General features: G+C 32.8%; 1 protein-coding gene across 1 annotated transcript in view; it reads left to right on the forward strand.

Annotated features, from left to right (window-relative positions):
- Positions 1–21,336, forward strand: part of LOC145303446 (DNA mismatch repair protein Msh2-like) — a 107,277-nt gene that overhangs the window by 52,180 nt on the left and 33,761 nt on the right. The window contains exons 14-20 of the mRNA XM_080144780.1: positions 490–606; positions 2,494–2,608; positions 8,785–8,840; positions 11,497–11,586; positions 11,886–12,057; positions 13,393–13,518; positions 15,242–15,337. Of these exons, the coding sequence (XP_080000906.1) occupies positions 490–606; positions 2,494–2,608; positions 8,785–8,840; positions 11,497–11,586; positions 11,886–12,057; positions 13,393–13,518; positions 15,242–15,337 (772 nt within the window). The remainder of the gene's footprint in view (positions 1–489; positions 607–2,493; positions 2,609–8,784; positions 8,841–11,496; positions 11,587–11,885; positions 12,058–13,392; positions 13,519–15,241; positions 15,338–21,336) is intronic.

Consider the following 21,336-nt stretch of genomic DNA (forward strand, 5'->3'; position numbering starts at 1 on the left):
TCCTGATCTGAAATGAAACAAATATATCAAATTTATTTATTATTATAGTTAATTCTCTATTATATCTTTAGTAGTGATTAAAAAAAGGTTAATAAAAAAAAAATTTTTTTAATGACTTGGGTGCTATCAGCTAGAATCGAAACTAAAACATATCGCTCTAATAAGAAACTATAAAAAATTAATAATTAATGCTCATTTTTTTCAAAGGAATATGCAAATTAGTTAACCTTCATGTAGCTACTTGCATATTCATAACTGAGTATATTAAAAAGTTTGTTTTAATATTTTTTCAATAGAAAAAGATAGGCTTTTAATATCAATGTCAGAGCAAGAAAAAAAATCTCATTCAATATATAGATAAGCCTCTTAGTATTGAGCACTACGGACAAATATTTTGATGCATTTTAGATTTGAATAGGTATTGTACTGTTGAAATCAAATAAGTTTGATAATTTTCTTTTTACACTTTTGTTTCTTCTTTGCACACAGGATTGTTATCGGGTTTACCAGGCTTTGGGGAAATTGCCTCACTTGATTGAGGCCCTCGAAAAATCAAATACACAACACAAGGATTTAATAATGCATATGTACAGCAATCCAATGAAGGTGAGCAACTAATTATTCATTCTTTCTCCTCTTTTAATGATCCGATCAACCAAGAATTAGCACGTGTTACAAATCACTTATAGACCTTGTGGCAGTCATTTGGATCAAAATGATGGAAATCATTTTACCTTGTCGCCGTAAGAGGCTGTTTTTGCCTGGCATTCAAAACCTTGATGTAAAAAAAAAAAAAATATGACGGAGCTTATGCATATTTATCTTGTGTGACTAGTATGCTTTGTGATTCATAAGAGACAAGCTTAACTTGTCAAGGTATGTTTTAGCATTTTAGGAGACTAAGATTGGTGAGCAATACAGATCAGTATTGAAAATGATGTTGGAAAAAACTATACCATTTAATAAAGTTCTAGTGGCGAGCATTATTTTTCGAGATCAGTATTTGAAAATGGTGTTGTCAGAGAAAAGTTGGTAACATAAGAAAGAGCTAGTGGCGAACTTTGTTACATTGAATACGGTTTCATCTATCCTTTCTTTTTCTGAATTTTTTCCCATCATTGATATAGAAATCAAAAAGAAAAGTGATTTTTTTTTTTTTTTTTTTAACTCTTTGACTACATTATTTTATTTGAAAGTGGAATTTGGGTGATTTTATTCTATGCTTGATTTTTTTTTATGGCAAATTTTTGAAGATTTTTAAAATCTATAAAATTCAACACAAAGAATATACCACTAAGCATTCCAAGATTTGCCTTTGTTCCGTCCAAGTAGGGCATGACTACCTCTACCACATCCTTTGTTGCTGGTGAATCAACAATGTCCTGATTGCAGTTCCTACAATTGTTTCAACCTGAAGTCTCTGCCATCCATCCTGTCACAACAAAATCTTCATTAGTTTGGGTTAGTGTAGGCACATTTAATCGGAAATAGGAAAAATCTGAATTGGTTCTTCATTATTTTAGTAAAATTTAAATATTAAAATATTGAATTCCAAGTGAAAATAATGTTATGAATTTTCATGTCACAGTAATGAACATAGCCAAAAATTATGAAAAACAATGAGGTAGAAAATGATTCGAAATTATAAAAAACGATAAGGTAGAAAAGGTAGAAAAAAATGATTGGGAAAGGAAGAAAAAAAATAATTGTAAAAGGTAGGAAAAAATGGTTGGGAAAGGTAGGAAAAAATGATTTGTAATTAGGAAAAACAATAAGGTAGAAAATGAAAATAGTTTTTGAAGACAATTGGCGAAAATTGAGTTTTGCAACGAAAAGTGGGTGCTGGAGAGTTTGAATCTTGACAAAAGGAAGGTAAATCTTTTCTGAAAACCGGCCAATTTAGCAAAACTTTATTTTCACTGAGTGTATTTGAAAACTGTTGTCATTAATAATTAATTTTCTATCTTATCGTTTTTTTGTTTTGTTTTGTTTGTTTTTTTGGTAATTTTTGGATATTTTAATTACTGAGACCTGATAATTCAATAGACACTATTGGTTTCACTTAAAATTCAATTTTCGATACAATAATGAAGAATCTCTGAATTTTTTAGCGGAATCAGAAAAATTAGTACTTATTATAAAGTATTCTTTTTGTGTTTATTATTTTATTTGGAGGTGAGGGAACTCTGATACTAATGATGATATTAGTAAAACTAAAATATATGTATCACCTCACCCCCACACACACACGTGTATATTTTTACATTTTTGAAAATAAATATGTATATGTGTGCATATATATATATATTTCAAAACCTTCATGCTTCTTGAAATATTAACATGATGCAACAATAACAATTTCAAATTTGAATTAGTTTAATATGTCAGCTTAAATGCAATTTAGTTCTTAACTTTTAAAATCTCAAGATAACTTTAGATATAATTTTATTCATTTTTTTTTTTTTTTTTTTTTTTTTTTTTTTTAATCATAAGGAACTTTTAATTGACTTCATGAAATTCCAAGAGATGATTGAAAGTACACTCGACATGGAACAAGTGGAAAATCATGAATTTATGATTAAAGCTGAATTTGATGAAACTTTGGCTGGTAAGTTTGATTTTTCGGAGAGAGGCGGGTATCATTGAAAACATTTTATAAATATACATTTTTGTCTGTATGCTTATTTTCTCCGTTAAAAATGAAACCTGTAAATAAAAATGAATCCGAATTTTTTTTTGATTTAATAAAGGGAAAAAGGGTTGACATCCATATTTCTTCATATAAGAAGAAAAATATGAGGTGCCTACAATAAGTTTCCAGACTTTTATTTAGTATGGGCATTTTTATTGATAGTACACATGAAACTCTAGTCTCCTCCTAAAGTAATCTTCTTCGGCTGTAATGCACTTGATGTACTGTTCTAACAACTTCTGAAAGGCCTCATAGAAGTCCTCTTGTGTAAACCTGTCAATGACTCTCGTCACAGCTTCTTTCATCTCCTCAATTGTCTCATAATAACGTCCTCTAAGTTTTTCCTTGAGCTTAGGGAATAACCAAAAATCACAAGGAGCAAGGACTAGACTATAGGACGAGTGAGCAACTGTCTTGATGCCCATCTTGATCAAATAGTCTGTGACAAGGATGAAGCACCCTTGAGACAAACTTTGCACAAATTTTCTGCATCTTCGGTTCCTTGCAAATAATTGTGTGTACAGTTCCCACACTGACATCAAACTGTGCACTTATTGTCTCTATAGACACACAACAGTCCTTATCGACGAAATTCTTTGGTCAATCACCTCTGCTGTTCTGATTTCCTTACTCCTATACCTCTCATCATCCTTCAGACTCCCTGCCTCCCTTGAATCTCCTATGTTACTCAAAAATGCAAGAGAGTTCAAATGCAGTCTGAAGTATTCCATACATTTCTGTTGCATTTTTTTCCAAGTTTAAAACATAATTTTATTGCATATCGTTCTTATAGTGTCCCTACGTCTAGATTGCATTTTTGAAATTCACTAGCTGTGACAATCAGGCTTTAGTTGGATGTATTCCAATTCCTGGTGTAGCTGTTCATTTGAACTGGAAGTGATAAAAATTGGTCAGTTATCTCATAAGATATATACCAATAACATATTGGATTTTCAAGAATCTATGACAATTTTAAATGCCTGTACAAAAATGTATAGAAACTTATTGAAAGCACCTTGTAAATACTTCTGTATTTCATTTCTATATTACACGTATGTAATATAGAAATGAAATACCAGGAAAAAAATAGTAATGCCTCATATTTTTAACTCTAAAACTAAAACATTGACAACCTATAAAGACAGGAGTAGTACTGTTAAAACGAGCAACTTTTTGTGCTCCAGAATTTATTTTTCTACATAGTCAATGCAGTCTTGCCAGCTTCTTTTGATGCCTCAGTCGTAAAAGTCTGTGGCGCGCGTTGTCACTCACATTTGTCGTCGCCCTGAAATCGATGAATCCATTTTCTAATTATACTGGCATCACCTACATCGATTTCGTAAGCATTCAATAGGCGCTGGTGAATGTTGATCGGTTCAATTTTTTCTGCATGGAGAAATTCAATGTATCATCTGTTTCTGATGCATGTCCATGACAAGGGTTGTTTTTTTTTAGTCATATCGTCAATATCTGCAACAGGGAGATGAAACTTTCAGGTCAAAAATGCGATTCAATTCATTCAAACGGAATATAAAAATAGGAGCCATTACTTTTGGAATGCCTCTCATACTTATTAATGAAAATTATTAGCATCTACTGATGTTTACTGAAAATAATGGAGTAGAATTTTAATAAAGTTATACATAAGATTTGAGATTTATGTAGTACTAGCAGTTCAGCCTGGCTTTGCTCGACCCTATGTAATGTTCATGCGCATATGTATATATTAAAAAGTGTGAATGTGTATGGTAATGCCTTAACTACCATAGAGAAAAGTTGGTAGAGACCGCAGAGCTTGAATTTTTTAAAACTTTGGCCCCTTAACATTTATTGTTTTGGGCTCAAATTAAATTAAAATGTTTGACCCAAGTAACCTACATCTAAAATTTCAAGTGTTTAGACCCAAAATTGGCAGAGAAGTTTGGTAGAGTCTGCAACGGTCAACTCTGTCAACTTTGACCTCTTGTCAGCCAAATTTTCGCCCCAAAACTGATTAAAAAGCCTGCTGCATGTCTGGATACCCTTTATGTAAAATTTCAAATGTTTAGATCCAAAATTGGCTTAATAGTTTGTTAGAGACCGCAAAGGTAAAATCTTTTGAACTTTGACCCCTTGGAAGCCAAATTTTCCGCAAAAAAATGATTAAAAAGCTTGCCCTATGTCTGAATACACTTTATGTAAAATTTCAAACGTTTAGACCAAAGATTGGCTGAGTAATTTGGTAGAGCCCACAGAGGTCAATTTTTTTTAACTTTGACCCTGATTATGACATTTATTGTTTTGGGCTCAAATCAAATTATAAAATTAAATCCCTGTCCAAGGAACCTATATCTAAAATTTCAAGTATTTAGACCCACAATTGGGGGAGGGGTTTGGTAGAGTTCTTAAAGGTCAAATCATTGAAACTTGACCCCTTAATAGCCAAATTTCTGGCCAAAAACCGATTAAAAAGATTTTCTCAAATCTCAATACCCCTTAAATCAAATCTCGAGTCTGTAGACTGAAAATTGACAGTTATTTGGTAGGGAAATGTACACACAGACAGATACACACACACACACTGACATTTTCACTTTTATAGATATACTAGCGGGGGTACCCGGCGTTGCATGGGTGTTTGGAGGTGTGTGTGTGTGTGTGGCGGGGGGGATAGATTAAAACAACCCTGTTAAAAAAAAAATGCTGGCCGGTAGTTTGGAGGGGTAAAAGAAAAAAATAGTTTTAGTATAAAGGTAGGCTTGAACCCTGAACGTTTGACGCGGAGGTGGAAAGGAAATGGAAGAAAAAAACCTTACGACCTAACCATCTCGACCACGGGAACAGATGAATTGATAAGTGTGTTAAGTTGACGTTTATAAACCAAAATTAGCAGGTGCGACAACGTCAAGTTGCGTGATGTTTGACCTAGTTTTGCGCTGGAATCTCGAACGGGTAAATTAAAGCGAAGTAAAGAAAAAAACACCAAGAAAAAACTAACGTAAGGCAAACGAATGATGAAAATAGAAAAAACGAACACGTGAAAAATGGCTTAAATAAGCCTGTTTCGATATTAAAATTTAAAAAATCGGTGGGTACCCGGGTGTTTTTGGGTGTCGCTAAGAATAAGCAAAGTAAAAAAAAAAAAAAAAAAAAAAGCAGAAAAACGAACGTTACGTGAAAAGTGGATTAAATAACACTGGTTTAATATTTAAGTTTAAAAAATCGAGAAAAAAAACAAAACATCTCGCACCACAATTCGAACCCAAAAGGTTTCGATAATGAACCAAAGCCTTAACCAACTAACGCGACGTACATGAAATTTGTTCTGTTTTTCAACTATTTAAAGTAAATCAGGTCACGACGTCATCTGACGCATGCATAGAATGGGTCATTGTCACGAGAGGACTGTTTTTGTTGACCCCCCCCTCCCCGTCGAAAATTGTCGATTTCAGGGTGAAAAAGTTCGTTTCTGGCCAATTTCTCGATATTTTTTTAGCAAAGGATGGAGCTTCGATGTGATACCGAGTTTGTGAATTTTTGTTGTGTCTGTCGAAAGTTTTTAGCAGACATCCAAACATACATACATTTTCGGTTTTATATATATATAGACTAGCGAGGGGTACCCGGCGTTGCCCGGGTGTTTGTAGGTGTGTATGAAAAAAAACAGGTGCCCGTGAAAAAAAAAAAAAGCCTTGACGACGCGCAGTTGGAAAATAGTAAAGTGTGAAAAAAAAAACAGGTGCGCGTTTTTGATTGGCGTGATGGCGATATCTATTCAGCAGTTAGCATTTTGTGCAGGACAGTTTTTAATGAGGTCAATAAATCGGTTTGTTTGTTTTTAAAAACCTGCTCCCTCGTCTCGAAATGAAAGCTACCGTCTGATATGACAAAGTCAACATTGACCAAACGGACTGGCTCTGGGCCTGTGATTAGAGTCGAGTTTCGCTTTTTTTTATACCGAAAACCGAATGTAACGCGTGTCGATGCGGGAAATGTGGAATAATTAACATTTGAAAGTCAATAAAATTAAATAGGCTGGCGAGCCCCATGGTTAAGTGCGAGATATTACAATTTATAGATGATATAAAAAGTTTTAAGAAGTTGTGAAGCGAGCGAGCGCTTCTCTGAAAGAAGCCTTTTGTGGACATCGAGGAAAACATACATACATACATACATTTTCGCTTTTATATTTATAGATAATAATGCAGAGGGGAGACAATGAGTCAGTTACATTAACTAAGATAAAAATGTCCAGTAAAAGCTACAAATGGGAAACTCAAAATCGTAGTTGAATTTCTTAAATAAATGCTCAAACAAAATGTCAATGTCAACATTTTTTTTTTAAATATTACTTTGTGATTCTGAAAATAATTATAAAGTTAATTAATAAATAGGATATAAATTTCTGGGGTGTAAGAATTTAAAATGAAATAGCTGATGACTAAGTGTCGTCAATTTTTCTTTTCTTTTTTTATGTCTTGTCTAAATAGAAAATACTCAGATCTATTCACTGACATTTTCAATAAAATTTGAATAATATTTGATTTTAATTTTCCGAACATTAACTTAACATGACATTTTGTCATTTTCAATTTATTTTTCCAAATATTACTGGAGTAAAAATGACTTTCCAGTCATTTTTTTTCTTAATTCTTGGTTCTTAACCAAAAAAGATAGATTTAAACTGGTCATCAAAAATAAAAAATGAAATGACAGGAGTTCTAATGGACAAAAATTACATGTTAGTCAACTGAATTCACAAAGCAGCAACTCTTAAACGAGACAAACATTTCAATTCCATAATATTATATTTTAAGTAAGTTTAACACCATGATATCAAGTTCATATTGAAAAGGAATGTTAACGCAATCAAAATTTTCCTGAAGGATGAAAGCTATATCCACAGATAAAATATAAAATCAGTTGACAATTCATAAGAAAAAAAATGTTAAATTTTCATCTGCAAAATTCATCTAAACAGTAATGTCAAGGAGGTAACTGAAAGGTTCAAAACGGACAAAGAAGCATTTGTCTTGGTGTGGAAAATTCTATAATCAGCAAACATTTCACCCATGGATAACGTCGGAAAATATCGAATCTGGGCAAAACCAGATGTAAATCAGATTACAGGCGATAATGTCAACACTACATTCCGATCAAATAATCAAGATCATGAAACAACGAGAGAAAATATTTTAACCGGAGTGGAATTGCTAAAAGTGCAGAACAATAAAACGATCAAAATCTCAAATTGAAATGTTTAAGTGAGCAAACAATTAAATTCTAATCAAGGAATGTGGATGATTTAAATATAAGTCGAGACAGACAGTCAGACAGAAAATAGAGAGAGAAGCCAGCTAACACACTTCTGCCGTCACCGTAACAACCACATTCAAACTCCTTCTCTTGTCATACTATCACTGTACTATAAATAAAACTTTGTTGATTTTACAAGTTTGATTACAAAAATCCTGGTTATCAGCGTGTATATACTATGGCACTCATTTTGTAAATAAAATTCCCAAAGAAAACAATAATGGTTGAAATCTCTCTTTCTCACTCCCTCTCTCTCTCTCTCTTTCCCCACTTCCAGAATGTTTTAGATGAGGGTTGAAACTTTGCATTAGTTAGATTATTCTCATTTCTATTCACAACATTTCGGACGATGTAATCTCCAAACTTTTTTTCAGGACCATCTTCTCAAACTTGGGAACTTTGTAGTCAAACTGGGAGGAACTTTAAACTGAAACTTTATGCTTTGATGGTGGATTTTTCTCATGCTTATAGTCATAACTAAAACTATGACAAGAGAATATTCTTATTGTTTTGACTCTCGAGTATATATCCGACACAGTTAATCAATTGAGAACCACATCACTCTATAAACAGATAAGATATTAACTGATATATATCTGAGAGTCAAAATAATGAAAAGAATATTCTCTTGTCAGAGCCCTAGTCATAACTAGATAAAAGCATTAATTTTGAAAAAAAATTTTCTGTTATCATCTATAATAAACATCAAAAGACTGTCATTTAGAAGTGATTATTAAGAAACACTCTAAACCGTTAAGACGTATGTATTTGTAATTCTAAAAATTTCTTTTTATTAGCTTTACGTGAAAAAATGGATGAAGTTGAAGCAGATATAAAATCCCAATTAAACAAGGTAACATTTTAACCTTTTTGTAATCTCATCACTTGAATCAATACTTTTTTTTTATACTCTCACTCCCAACACAATCCTCTACCAATACAAGAGTCCAATACATCCTGAAATGGAGTAGTGTCCACATCTTGGGAAGGAGCTGATCAACGCACCCCTATTTTACCTTGACAGGGTTCAAAACCAGCTTTGAAACCTACTAGGTGATGCTCTCTTCTCCTCCCTGCAACCTCTTTTCCACAAGAGATATTGCGAACCTGTCTTGCTGTATTATTTTCATGGCAATTGGTTGCCTGTGCTCCAATCTATGCCCCTCCCACCAGACTTTCACAAAAAGCACTTGTCTAGCTACAACCACTATTAATAATTTCCTCCATTCTCTATCTGTGCCCAAATCTAAAGGCAAATTTTATGAACAAAGCTTCTTTCCTAGAACTGCCTACCTATGGAACTCTATTTCGCTGGCCTGCTTTCCAGTTGGTTACAATATCGATATCTTCAAGTCCAATGTAAACAACTTCTTGTTGTACTATCACTTTAAATAATCAAAATCTACCCAATTGTCACTAAGATAACTACACGGTTATCTTGGTGGCCACCATACATTTAATAACCCTTATCCTCGATGAACTTCAGGCCTTGATAAATAGTAAAAAAAATTTCTGATCTCCCTCTTCCTCTTTGTTCTTCATTCTCTTTCTCTTTAATTAATTATGAAATCATTTCATTCTTTTAATTGTAAATTCATTGTAAATGGTACTAGTTTATACTCATTCACTTCTCAAGTGATGTCTGATGCTATTAAAGTACTTGTTTCCTGACCTAAAATGCACCAAACATTGAACTTATTGTTTTTTGTTGTTTTTTTTTTCATTTGCAAAACTCAATCATGTTCTGTAAAGAAAAAGCAGAAACACTTTTCTGCAATAAAATAATTAAGTCAAACACCATAATTAAATATTTGAAAATATAAAGAACCTGAGGCATAAAATTTGTTCCCAAATTACTAGATTCAGCATTAAATAATCTGAAAAAGGGTTTAATATGTCATAAAGCAACCAAACCAAACTCAATGAATAAATATTTGAAGATATAAAGAACTTGAAACAATTTTTTTCTAAAATTACTGAATTCGACATTAAATTACTTCAAAATGGTTGATATGCTCTAAAACGAAATAACCAAAATCAAAGTATGAGTGGTTTTGGTATTTTTTAGCATGAAAACAACATCAAAATAATTTGGGAGCTAACTGCCTTAAAAGACTAGAGTGATCCTGAAATGAGGGATCATTTTTATTTTAATTTCCCATACGAAACTGATCACCTATCTGAGTATGTGAATTTTCATCCTTTACCTAGCTACTGCTGCTTTATAACTAGTATGAAGAAAAAGTGGAAATTTTATGATGAGGAAAAAAAATATGCTACTTTGTATTTACATGAAAGAGTAAGTTTTTTTTTTTTTTACAAGGAAGTCACCGGAGGCTACTCGGGGATAAGGGTTATTGCATGTACAATAATCAATGAGATAATATTGTAGTAATCGCTAGTAATGGAGATCTCATAAAGATGTCTTACTTAATGGGGCAGTTCAACAGGAACTTGTTCATGTTGGACTTGAAGACATCCAATTTGTAGTCAGGTGGGAAAAGAGAGTTCCACAGGCGTAAGTAACTATGATTACATCGTGATTTTATTAGCAAAAAACATTAGAAATTAAGGTTTTAAACAAAAATTAAATTGCTTCAAAGTGATTTACATTTGCTTGGAGTTACATGCTCAAGTTTTCAGGATTTCGTTTTTATGAAGTCCATCTGTGGTGCAAGTTACAATAAAATGTGCGGATGTGAGTTTAAAGTGCTGGATGTATTAACATGGAATTACCTTTTTAACTAGCGTTGAATCCTTTTTATGCCGACATTTTTTGCAGATTATTGAAAAAAAAAAATTTTTTTTTTTTTTTTTAATGAAAGAGACACTGCTTATCAAGGTCTGAAGGCCACTTGAGGATAAGGGTTAATGAGTGTAAGGTGGTTGGTGAGACAACAACCTAGTGATAAGTAGTGGTGGGTGGAATTTGATTATTTTCAACAATAACTCCCCCCTCATGCTGTTTAATAACATTTTCACAAGCATTAATATCTAAACATAAAAAAATTAATATTTAAAAGTTAACATGACAAATGCATTCTTTGTCACCTAGTTTCATGGCCTTGTTGTGCTCATAAATTAAGTTTTCAACACAAATGTTAGGTCTAACAGTTGTTAAACTTATGTATTTAGTCTAATGCAAAAGAGGTTAAAGCCCTTTATAAAAATTCAAATATCCAATTTTTATGATATTTTTACTATAGGTGTTAGATAAATATTTTTAAATAATCAGTTTATTTTGGGTACTTTAAAGTTGTTGGGCATGTAGGTTTTTTTTTTTTTTAAATACAATTGTTAAAAGCAATAATTCTTTTTTATATATATATATATATATATATATATATATATATATATATATATATATATATATTAAATGACTTCAAAGGTATTGGACTAATATTTTTTCAAAAATGCTTAATTTATATGTAAAGCTATTTTAAGTAAATTATAATAAACATCAGAAAAACCGCATATGTATATAAAATTTTGTTTTTACCCTTGCTCAGGTTGCCCGGGACTTAGGAGTTGAACCCAACAAAACATTAAAACTGGAATCCAACAATCAACTCGGATATTTCTTCAGAGTTACAAGAAAGGTAAAAACTACATAAAATTTAAATCCATATCTTTTATTGAAAAACAAATCTCTCTTTTTTACCGTGTCGTTCTCTCATTCTAGGTTTTTGTTAGTCTCTTTTACTCTGTATCTTGGTGTTCCTCTGTTTGTCTTTCTTGGTGTTTTTCTGTTTGTTTCTCTTGGTATTTCTGTTTCTCTTTCTACCTCTCTCTGTTTCTGTCAGTCTCTCTCTCTCTCTCTCTCTCTCTCTCTCTCTCTCTATCCATGTTATATTTAATAGTTTAAATTTGGCCTTTTTTCTTTTTCTTTTTTTTTTAGGAAGAAAAATTGATTAGAAACAATAAGAATTTTTTAACAATTGACACAAATAAAAATGGTGTCCGATTTCATAGCACTGGTTTACGTCGATTAAATGAAGAATATGTTCAAAACCGGCAAGATTATGAGGAACAACAGAAAAGTGTTGTCACTGGAATCATCGACATTGCAGGTAAATTTAAAATGTTATTTCACCCGCTTTCTCCCTTTTTCTTTTTCCTATATTTTTCTTAAACTTGGCTCAATGTTTAGGTTTTCATTCTCGTCTATTCTGCAGTAATGAAATTATGGAGAAGTAGTTTTCCTGCAAATTAATGAGAGATCTTCTGATACAAAGAATGAATCTCAAACAGATTATATTAAAATGTTTGTTTGTTAGTATGTTTTTTTTAAATTTTTTTTTATTATTACATTTTCACCCCAAACAAGGCACATTGCCACTTTGTTGTAGGGAGCTACTATCAGGGATACTGTGTTGGGAGTTAGGCAGCAAGATGCCAGTTCACGTTGCACTTGAACTTCTGCATGTCAGTACAGTTGGGGAAGCAGAGACCCGGAAGGGAATTCCAAAGTCTAGCTGTTCTGGGGGAAGAAATTACTGGAATAGAAGGCTCCTTACATCTAGGGATCTCTACTGTGAAGGGGTGGGATTTAGCTGCTTGTTGGGTTTGTCGGGATATTTCCGTCAAGGGGGCACAAGTGCTTGCAGTGTGTAATTGCATGTGTGTAATTTATTAAAAGGAGAAATGTTCTTGACTATTTCTTATGTTTTGGATTATGCGAACTATTCTCATCTTGAGTTGTTATTTGTACAATGTTTCAGTTGATGTAACCTCTGATCTTCAGGTGTATCGTGTCGGACTCGGGAATCTTTCTGTTGAACTCTGAAATCTGCACAGAATTTTGAATGAAACCCTTTAGGGGTTGGATGCTTTTGTTGTCAACCATGATGAAAATGTTGTACGAATAACACTCAAGATGAGAACACTAATCCAAATAATGCAAATTATCAATCCTTGTCTAAAAATTCAGAAACATATTTTGTATGTGTTTTGCAGTGTTTAATTATGTTCGATAATGATAGTTTAGCTGTCAATGACTGGAATTACAATAGATTCAGTAGTTAGGGTTTGATAAAATAATCGGAACAGTCAAAATTTTACTTTGATATTTCATTATATGAAGAACTAGAAGGGTAAAATTAATTCTCTGAACAGAACAATTTGCAGCACTTGTGTGTTTTTAGAGGGATTAAAACCAATACATAATACTACTAATTCTTGAATCAATTAGAGCGCCAGATGTTGGAATTCATAAAATCATTGGATTTTTCCTGGAATTTTAAGATGGAGCGATGTTTCTGCTGCTAGACTTTTTTTTTATACACCAATATACAATTATGTTAAAAAAATTTTAATATAAATACTTTGTACAACCAAAATTGCATATTTAAATCTCCATATAAATTTGCATGATTTAATTTTTTTTTTTTTTTTTTTTTTTTTAGCGGGTTATGCTGAGCCAATGTTACTGCTGAATGAAATTATTGCTCAACTGGACGTCATTGTCAGCTTTGCCAACGTTTCAGCGTGTGCTCCAGTGCCTTACATCCGTCCCAAATTGCTCGAAACAGGTGAGTGTAGTTCCATTAGTTGGAAACATTTTTTTTTTTCCACATATTCTCAAAATTTTTCTTTCAAGATTATTTTTATTGAAAAATAATATCTCAAAGCATTATCAAGTACAACTTTCAGTGATCTACATTGCAAGAGCTTCTCTATTTTGATGAGCTCATTCTTTGATCAAAGCATAATCACGCGATATCTTCCGAAAGAACGCAATTTAACAAAGCCACTATTCACTCATGCATGGAGTATTGTTGTTAGATCAGGCCTGGTGATACTATGGACCGTCCCACACACACACCCAAGTAGTGATGAGAAATGATTGATAAAAAGAAAAGGTAATAAGTGGGTAACAATGGGGTGGACAAACTCCCTTGATAGGATGACGACTAACAGCTTGTGTGATAGTTGTTAGCTGCGAAAACAAGCAGCTATAGTCTTGTTCAGTTGGAGATCACTTATGGAATTACTGGACATCTAAAAGTAGGTATGTTTAGGAAACAAATTACTGAGATTAGGTATCGTAGACTCAAGGATTCAGATTTGTTGAGTAAACAAGGAAGATCATGTCAAATGAACAATGAGACGACTTTGGATAAACAATAATTGTTCTCAACATACAAATTATCTTGAGTAATTCCATGGCACCCATATTTCTCGGATTTTCTTCAAACTTTCCACTAACCCAATTGTTGCTTTCATAAAATCATGCCAATCCTGAAAATTTGAATTTGTAATTCCAAGCAGAAATATTGTATTGAAATTTTCAGGTATGTTATGAAAGACCGAAAAATCTCTACATTAGAAAAAAAAAAAATTACTTTTTTTTTTTATTATTATTTATTTATTTTTTTATTACATAAATTAATTCTAGACTAGCAGGAATGTTAAAAGTTGATACAGGTGTGTGTGTGTGTGTTTTTTTTTTTTTTTTTTTTCACAAGAAATCCAAAAATCACAATTAGAACCTCTAAAAATTGACTGTTTTTGAGTTATTGTACATATTTGTCTAATTTGGGTATGTCCACAAAAATGTGCATGGATTTGGAAAATGAAAATTTTCTTCTACTTGTTCTAAACTGTTTGTCATCCAAAAATTAAGTTTTGCTCTTTTTTCACAATTTAACTTTGTCTTAGCTGTTTTCACTGAAGATAAGTAAGCCAAAACCCAAATTCCTCACAAAATTTAGTTTTCAGTTTGCTATTAACTTATTGCATAAAAAAATAAAAATTAGAAGCTATTTGTAACATTTTCAAAACATTAAATTAATATCTGTTCACGATTGAAGTTTTTCAAACACAGCAATCATTGTTTCATAATCTTCAAAGATTCTGTAAATTCTTCCAGTTATCGTAGTAGATGCACATATGTTTTTAATAGGGGTATAACATCATGTTTTAATAGTCCTGATATAGCATCTATCACTACTTTTTGGCCAATTAAATGTTTTTTGCTGTCCGTGTGGATGCATGAATTAGCCATCTACATCACCTTGCTCTTGATTGACTTTAATTTTCAAACCAACCCACCACAATGAATTGTACACGCAAGATATTAGATGATGTAATGCTGCCAATATCAACTAGTTAGATTTTTTAAGTTATGGATGTCCACAAACAAGTCATGCTCACTACTGCACAGTTAATGTTCAAACAGGTTTTTCTTTTCTTTTTTTTTTCTTTTTTTTTTTTCAACTTGAAGTCATTTATTTGTTTTTGGTTTCCTTGAAGGTTCTGGAATTCTTCGATTGAAAGAAGCCCGTCATCCATGTCTGGAGATGCAAGATGACGTCTCTTTCATTCCTAATGATGTGGAGTTTGTAAAAGGTAAGGAGATATATATATACTATAATATTTCTTTTCAATAAGTATTAATAATTTTTTTATATACCTATAGACACTATTCCTCATCAATGCAGGAAGTGTTAACTACTACTGGTCATGGGACTCTAACCTAGTCGACAAAACCAACCTTGACTTTGCGAGCTAGCCTTCTTCCCCTCAGCCACAAAGAATTAATCTTTAAATGAAAGCGAATTAAGTTACTTATGTAACCATGTAAGTAAACTTGTCATAATCAGCTGCCATTAGAGTGTTTGCCATACAGGAAGAAAATTTGCCTTCATCATGTAAGTGAGAATAAGTTGGATAATTGTTTTGTAGGGAATTGGAAGAATACTCTTTCCAGGACAGCGAAAATTCCCCAAAGAGAACCGTTTTGCCCCACTTTTGTCACTTTACGAAGGTTAAAATAAATGCATAATTATACTAAACTTTATATCAAAATCTGTTATGATATTTTAATCCAGAAAACATCTAAAATTTAAGGCTTATGCTTAAGGGACTTAAAGAAGTAAAAATTTAGGGAATCTTACTTAATTGGTGTCTACTCAATATGGATTAAATTCAAGACTAATCTGAAATATTTGAATTCTCAAATGGAAGGTTGTGCCGCTAAAAAAAAGAAGCTTTCTGAAGAAACTAAAATTTGAGAAACATTTGTTAATTGATGTTTAATCCTTATTATAAGTTCACCTGCAACATCTTATGATTAGATTCTCCAGTGCTTGTTCATTTTTGGAGCGAAAATTTGAAGTCGAAAATATTGTCATTAAAAAAAACAATGGTATCTACTTGTCATGTCGCAATTAGTTAAATATTATTGCATTATTAAATAAAACAAGAATTTTCATGCTTTATTAAAAATAAAAATGTTTTTTCCAAATTTGTTTTGTACACATGATGTACAAAAACAAGGGAAATAACTTATAATTTGGAATTGATTTAACTTTTAAAGTTTTCAGATAATTACCTCCCCTATTACAGTACAAACTATTTTTTTTAAGCCAAACTTTCAATTTTCACTAATTTTCTCCAAAACGATTTTTCTATAGTTAATAATTTTCTACGTTATCATTTTTCATAATTTTGGGATATGTTCATTATTGTGATATGAAAATTAAGTCGATACAATTGATTTTACTTGAAATTCAATATTTCGAATTTTGCTCTAATAATGAAGGAGCACCGATGCTCCTTTTAAGATCATAAATCACTAGCTGTTAAAAAACTATACAGTAAACACACCAAGATTTACACTGCTTGATCTGAACTACTCGCCTCCCCAAAAGAATTAAAACGAAAAATGGAACAAGAAATTAATGGAACTTATATACGTCAATTTGACCGATATACTAAATGAACTGTTTGAACACCATGTTATTTAACGTTTGTCTAAATGAAAACATGCTATCCAAATAGACACATTTTGAATTACACAACAGCATTAAACTGATACCTTGAAGTTCAGAGTTAGTAGACCTTCAAAATTGGGGACCTCGAAAATAAACTAAAAATTTTATTACTAACAATCAATACACAGTAATTCAACAATGTCTTGCTGATATAAGTAATAATTTTGCATATTCATAGAATGACCATCTAAAACAAACTTTCTATTCAACGGCTCTATTTTCTTCTAAACAAAATGCAAATCTACATCAACTTATCCGATCAAGAACTCTCTGAATATTTAATTTCAAGTGAGTTTCCATATAAGTCGTGGAGATGAAGAGTTTTCAGTGGGTAGCTAATTTGTATACGTCCTAGAGATGTAAAAATTTTTGGTGGGTAGCTGATCTGTATAAGTTTTGAACTTTAAAATTTCGCAGAAAAAGAGCGAGAATTTTAAAAGATTCAATATTTTTATGGGGTGATTCCGGTTTCTGATTGGTTGCTGGCAAAATGTGGCTCCATTTGATTGGTCAGTTCCTATCATCAGTGTCTATAAATAGAACTTTCCAATTTTCTTTAATCATACCTTTCATTATATCAAAAATATTGCAACCCCCCCCCCTTCTATTATTTATATAATGGGAAAGTCTTTTCAGTTTTAGTTTTAATTTTCAAATGCCAAAGAAAGTATATGCATATAAAAAATAAAAGAAATTATATTTATTTAAACAATTCTATTTAACTACATACTATACAATGCTTCAAGCAAACTACACCCACCTCTTATCCCTTAGTCTGAGCCGGACAGAGTTTGCCATAACCAAAAAATTATTTAAACTTTCTGAAAAACGTGCTACAGTCGGCTGCCAAATCAATTTCCTCAAACGTTGCCTAAAACAAAACACAATTCCAAACACCATCAGAAACATGCATCTGCCCACTTGTTTCCAACTCTCGAAACTCAAAACCTCAAGGGACTTTATACATAGATTCTGCATTAAAAAAATCCTCCAGCACCTACACCACCGGTTACATCAGCATATAAACAACTTCAACACTTCCAAAATTGAACTTCACATTACAGAAGAATCCAGATACTCTGAGACTACCACGGCAATTGATCAATGCTATCACTACACCGTCCTTAACGAAATGACAAGGCTCAAACGGAAGTTCACATGGCTATCTAAACTAAAGAGTTACACGCCCCCTCATGGGGTCGTTAACGAGAACCCACACAGCAATAATAATAATAATAATAATTATAATAACGATACCCTGCACAACAACAGCACACAGCAACCCATCTAGTCACTGACCTAACCGAAACTCTATCAAATAGCGAGAAAGAACTCCTATCCCTGGGGCCTAAATTCATCATGACTCAAAGAATCAATAGCACTACCAAACTCAACATGGAGACACAGTTCTGTAGAACAGCTTACCACCTCAAGTGGCTGACAGCCATCAACCACTCCACACACGATGATCACAACCACAATTTCCCTGTATACCAACTTGATCATCCATTACACCCACCACTAAATAACAGTGAATTAGACACCAAACTCACACGTCTAAAACGAAATATTTTCTCCATACTAAAACGCTAAGAGAATAAAATTATACCCAACCTAATAAGATCGCAACGAACTACACTAGAAAACCTAAGAAACAAAGATCTCATCTTCCTACCCTCAGACAAGGGGAAAGAATTTTGTGTGATCTCACAGGCCACATACGACACACTTGCTTTCTCTCACCTTAGTGATGACACACTATACGCACCAGTTAACAGCATTTCCTCTATACAAATAGAACACCGCATCAATACAGCCTGGACCAACATTTGCAACAAAAGGAGCATCCCTAGCAAATATAGACATAACTTCACCACAAGAAACAGTAGACTTCCCACATTCTACCACCTCATTAAGACCCATAAAACAAGCCCCACCACCAAAATAAGACCCATAGTATCCAGCAAAGAAGGACCACTCTACAAAATTTCCTGGCTTCTTTCCCACCTCTTAAAACCACTTCTTCCAACCTTCCCAGGACACGTCAGCAGCTCTAATGAAGTCATCTCTAGGTTACGTTCACTTACATCAGAACAACTCAAGCACAACAGATATGCCTTCAGCCTAGACGTCGTCGCCCTCTACACATCTGTCCCTGCATACCCGGCAATTGACATAATTACCGACTGCATTTCGTCCTGTAACCGCTATTGCTTTGGCCTCACTGGAACTGATATACATGACGTCCTAGAAATAATAATAGATAACACTTACTTCACATACAAAAAAAGCACATATAAACAAATCACAGGATTGCCTATGGGGTCCAGCCTGTCAGGACTACTCGCTATCGCATTCATGGACAAACTCGAACGCCGCGCCCTCAACTCTTGCTACTCCTACACCTTCTTCACGCGATACGTTTATGATATCCTACTCCTAACACCTTCCCGGGAGGACGCAAACTCAATTTTTAACATGTTTAACAACACCAACCCACACATTGAGTTCACCATCGAGCAACCCGACAGCTCTGGATCCCTGGCACTTTTAGACTTCAGCCTCAAGATCTCCGAAGACAGTAATATATCCACCAAATTCTACAAGAAACCCGCCTGTAGAGATCTCTTCGTACACTATAAATCTGCCCTCCCTCGTAAAGCTAAAATAAGCTATGCAAGGAATGAAATAGCGCGCATCCGCAACACATGCAGCAACAAAGCGGATAAAAATACCTGCACAAATAAATTCAACCAAGTGCTAGAAACCAATGGATATCCAAAACCAACCATTGAAAACCTCAATAAATCTAGAAGACGCACACAACATTCTTCCTCTAACACCTGCTTTCTAAAGCTGCCCCATTTCAACGACAAGATCACAACAGCCATCCGCAAAGCTATACACAGAGAGGGTCTAGACATACAACTTATACACACTGGGCCATCACTACGATAACATTTGTCAAAACGCAAAACCCACCTAAGCAACGTACCCTGCACCCTAACTAACTGCCCGATGAACACCACTAACATGTGCCACTGTACATACACAGTATATCGCATACAGTGCACCAAATGTGACTAAACATACATCGGTAGCTCAGTGAGACACCTGCACATTAGAGTAAAAGAACACATACAAACACAAGCCTCTTCTGTTCGCAAACACCTTCACACATGCGGCAACACTAACAAATCCATCAGAGTAGATATTTTAGCCACCGAGCGCAATGTTGGCAACCTTCGTATCAAAGAATCAATCCTGATTGCCAAATTACATCCCAAGATTAATCGCCGACATGAATTAGACTCTTCATTCTTAACTTAATGCACACCATCCCACCATTGTATAATACAATAAAAAATAAATAAACAAAATAAAAAAAATAAAATAAATAAATCCAAAATTAAATTAAAATAAATCAAAATAAATAAACAAACAAAATAATAAATAAGCAATCCCTATTCAAAATTACTACACATTAATAATAATAACAATGTTTAACAATTAAATAGCAAACCTAAGATATATGAATTAGATGGTGCGAGCATGTGGGCTACACGGCTACATGTATATGACTCATGCAAATTTATAAGTTTATATGCCCCAATATAACCCAATTGATTTCTTCGAGTAAACCTAACAATATTAATCGCAAATAACAATAAGACATAATACATCAAAAACAGAAATCCAAGTTAACTCAAATAAATAAATACATAATAAAAAAAAAAAAAATTACTAAAACTCTCGAAATAACTTTCAACCACTTCGTCATAACACATTGCATATATAAATAAATAAATATAGTTACTATATAATTGAATTAAAGATACAAGAATCCATAAATGAGTATATATACACTACATAACGAATTAAATAAAATACCCCCAGAATGAGAATAATATCACTAAAATAAAATAAATAAGCAAACAAATACATACACAAAAAGTAATGCAACGTTATACATCTAACTGAGAAGAAATATCGGTAACGATTATCTCCCTTAGAACAACCCATCAAGTAGTCTCCCTTGTGACCAACCGATTTATTCTAAGTCTACGCCCCACGACCTCAAACAGAACGCAGAAACACAAACAACAAATAAATTAGTTAATTAAATATCCTCAATATAAACATAAACTACTATAAAAAAAATAAATAAATAAATAAAATAAACAAATAAATTAGAAATAAAAATAAGTTAAAGAAAAACAAACAAACTCAATCATATTAAATTAAAAAGCCACCAACAAGGTCCGGACAATTATTTAACCCGATACTGTTACTATTTACTGTTTACAACAACACGTTTGAACCAAAGATAAACTATTATAAAAAAAATAAATAAATAAATAAAATATAAAATAAATAATTTAGAAATATAAAATAAGAATTGAGAAAAAAAAAAACCCTAACCATATACTACCCACAAGTCCCGAGCTATGATTTGCTGCGGTATAGTTACTGCTTACAACAGCACGTTTGTCAAAGTCAAGTAAATATCTGACAAAGAGATCTTTCTCGAAATATAATACACAGATATACCACCAGACCGACTTTCCCAGG

The sequence above is a fragment of the Euprymna scolopes genome, chromosome 19 (genome assembly GCF_053919585.1).
Source record: "Euprymna scolopes isolate OS-2025 chromosome 19, ASM5391958v1, whole genome shotgun sequence".
In the NCBI taxonomy this organism is placed as follows: domain Eukaryota; kingdom Metazoa; phylum Mollusca; class Cephalopoda; order Sepiida; family Sepiolidae; genus Euprymna; species Euprymna scolopes.